Below are 2,909 nucleotides of genomic sequence, written 5' to 3'. Positions count from 1 at the left end.
TATATAATATTGAACACAAAAATGTCAAAAATACTGAGATATATCCGGGACCATCCAAGCTTTATCCCTCCACCAAGAGATTACCGAGGGAAGTCCTATTACGAATATCATAAGATTGGGGATCATCCAACAGATGATTGCTACAGACTCAAAAATATTATTCAAAATATGATTGAGGACGGGAAACTTAGGAGATATGTGGCAGCAATCACGGAGGGAAAAGGACGGCAAAGACAATAAGATGAACAAGTGCCTCCTCCTCCACCCTGAGAAAAACGACAATGAGAATAATAGTGACGCAGAGTAGTTCACACAATTTATCTTAAAGTAGTCCATAAGACCGCTATAAGTCTATAACAAAGAAAAACTCAAATCCAATTATTAGAAATCACCGAGTGCCGGTCCATCAACAAGTGAGCCTCTTGGACTCATAAGATTGTGCGGTATTAAATTATGAATGAAATAGCTTTCTAAACTCCTTGAAGTACAGAATCAAATAAAATATTTTACAAATTCAATATTAAAATTTAGTTGACTTCTAAGCTGTCCCAAGTCAATTTTATTGGCTGAATTTCCTATAAAAAGAAACCCCCCTTACATCTTTGAACACAAAATTGTGAGATTGAACCAGTTTTACAAAACCCAATCTCAACATGGCTAACCAATCACCACCACCTCTACTGCTCTCTTTAGTACTAGTAGTCCTCGGATTAGTCGGACACTCGTTAGCGGGCGATATTGCCATATATTGGGGCCAAAACGGCAACGAAGGCACCTTGGCCCAAACTTGTGCCACAGGAAAATACGCCTATGTCAACATAGCTTTCCTCAACCAATTTGGAAATGGTCAGACCCCAAGCATCAATCTTGCTGGTCATTGTAACCCATCGACCAATGGTTGCACCATCGTAAGCAACGGCATTCGAAGTTGCCAAAGCCAAGGTATTAAGGTGATGCTTTCGCTAGGAGGCGGTATCGGTAGTTACTCCCTAGCATCGTCCAATGATGCTAGGCAAGTGGCCGAGTACTTATGGAATAATTTCCTTGGGGGACAATCATCGTCGCGGCCCCTAGGAGATGCAATTCTAGATGGTATAGATTTTGACATTGAATCGGGCTCGACGCAACATTGGAATGATCTCGCAAGTTACCTCTCCGCCTATAGTAGCCGAGGAAAGAAAGTGTACTTGACTGCCGCTCCACAATGTCCGTTTCCCGATAGGTATTTAGGCGAGGCACTAAATACAGGTCTCTTCGATTATGTGTGGGTCCAATTTTATAACAATCCTCCTTGTCAATATAGCTCGGGTAACACTGCAAACCTTAAGAATTCGTGGAATCGATGGACTTCAACGGTGCCTGCCAAGAAGATCTTCTTAGGGTTACCGGCCGCTCCTGCAGCTGCTGGAAGTGGTTTTATCCCGGCAAATGTGTTGACTTCTCAAATTCTCCCAATTATTAAAACTTCACCTAAATACGGAGGTGTTATGTTATGGTCCAAGTATTATGATGATCAAAGTGGATATAGTACCTCAATTAAGAGTGCTGTATGAAATATGAATTGGTCTTACTTGGCCAACCCTAAATAAAATTTATTTTCCTTTTGACTCTTATTTGATTTCTTGATTTATTAACTTAGATATTTATTGTTGAAGTCTTACGGTAAAAATTTTGGGGTTGGTTTGGATTGAAATATGTTCTGTTTGGCTTTGGCTGAAACTGTGTTTTTTTTTAAACTAGCACTGAATCTGTTTGAAAAAAAGGTTCTGTCAGTGGGAACCATTCATTATTGCTTAGGTCTTGTTTACAAACGCGTTTAGACCACGAGGGAAATTTATCTTGACTAATGATGAACGCACGCGATTGGATAGGCAGCTGATGTGACAAGTCCACAGATGTGTATGTGGATGAAAATGGTCTATGATTTTGTGCTTTTATCATGTCAGCTGCGAATCCAACTGCGTGCATTCATCACGAGTTCACCACTCATTTATCTTTGAAGGCCACAAACAGATGGGTATGTAGGAAAAATGATTTTGAGTATTTTAGATTGACTCTCCTATTAAATTGGTGAAATTATGCTTACCCCCTTATAAAAAATTTAATATTTATTTAATATTAGAATTTTCGTTATAATTAATTTAATATATTATTTTAGAAATTTGAAATTTGTAACCAAGCTTTAAAATCTGTCAATTTGAAAGATTGATTCATCCTCACATTCTCATCCTCATGAAAGCTTGACTTGAAATTGAAAATTTTGGATTTATACTTTATTTAGGTCAAACTTCAAATATTGTGATAGAATGATTTTCCCAACCACGATCTTGTTAGTGACATGGAATTCAAATATGGTTGTATCCTCCAACATACATTCTCATCCTCATGAAAGCTTGACTTGAAATTGAAATTTTTGGATTTATACTTTATTTAGGTCAAACTTCAAATATTGTGATAGAATGATTTTCCCAACCACGATCTTCTTAGTGACATGGAATTCAAATATGGTTGTATCCTCCAACATGTATGTGGTTCCTATTAAGTATAGAGTATAGACTAATTCTAAATATATAAATAAATTAGTGATAAGGTTAATGTTTTGAAAATTTATTAACTTATATATTATTTTAAATATAATTGCTTTATATTATGATAATAATTGGGTTATATATATATATTATATATATATAGGGGGCGGTTCAAGGGCCATATGAGAAAACATATGAAAAAACTTCGTTTTTCAAAATAAGAGTTAGGTTTTGGATTGAGCTGATTTTTTGCAATGATGGTCACTATGATGAAAAGATCATCCTCACAAAAAATCAGCTCAATTAGAAACTTCTAAATCCATCAAAAGTGATTTACAAATTAGTGATAAAAATTGGTAAAAAATCGACGGTCCACATTCT

At 36.2% G+C, this 2,909-nt stretch overlaps 1 protein-coding gene across 1 annotated transcript; it reads left to right on the top strand.

Moving 5' to 3' along the window:
• Nucleotides 1–584: 584 nt before the first annotated feature.
• On the top strand, nt 585–1,613 carry LOC147381468 (hevamine-A-like). Its single transcript, XM_086430377.1, has one exon. It carries the CDS (start codon nt 654–656, stop codon nt 1,551–1,553), a length of 900 nt encoding a protein of 299 aa, XP_086286503.1. The 5' UTR covers nt 585–653; the 3' UTR covers nt 1,554–1,613.
• The last annotated feature ends 1,296 nt before the right edge of the window (nt 1,614–2,909 follow it).

The sequence above is a fragment of the Akebia trifoliata genome, unplaced genomic scaffold, assembly GCF_017979445.1.
Source record: "Akebia trifoliata isolate Shusen 1 unplaced genomic scaffold, ASM1797944v1 Contig00431, whole genome shotgun sequence".
NCBI classification, from domain to species: domain Eukaryota; kingdom Viridiplantae; phylum Streptophyta; class Magnoliopsida; order Ranunculales; family Lardizabalaceae; genus Akebia; species Akebia trifoliata.
This window is presented reverse-complemented; position numbering and strand designations above follow the sequence as displayed.

What these genes read in the sequence shown, in the direction of transcription:
- LOC147381468 (XM_086430377.1), top strand. Translation starts at nt 654, where the DNA reads ATGGCTAACCAATCACCACCACCTCTACTGCTCTCTTTAGTACTAGTA.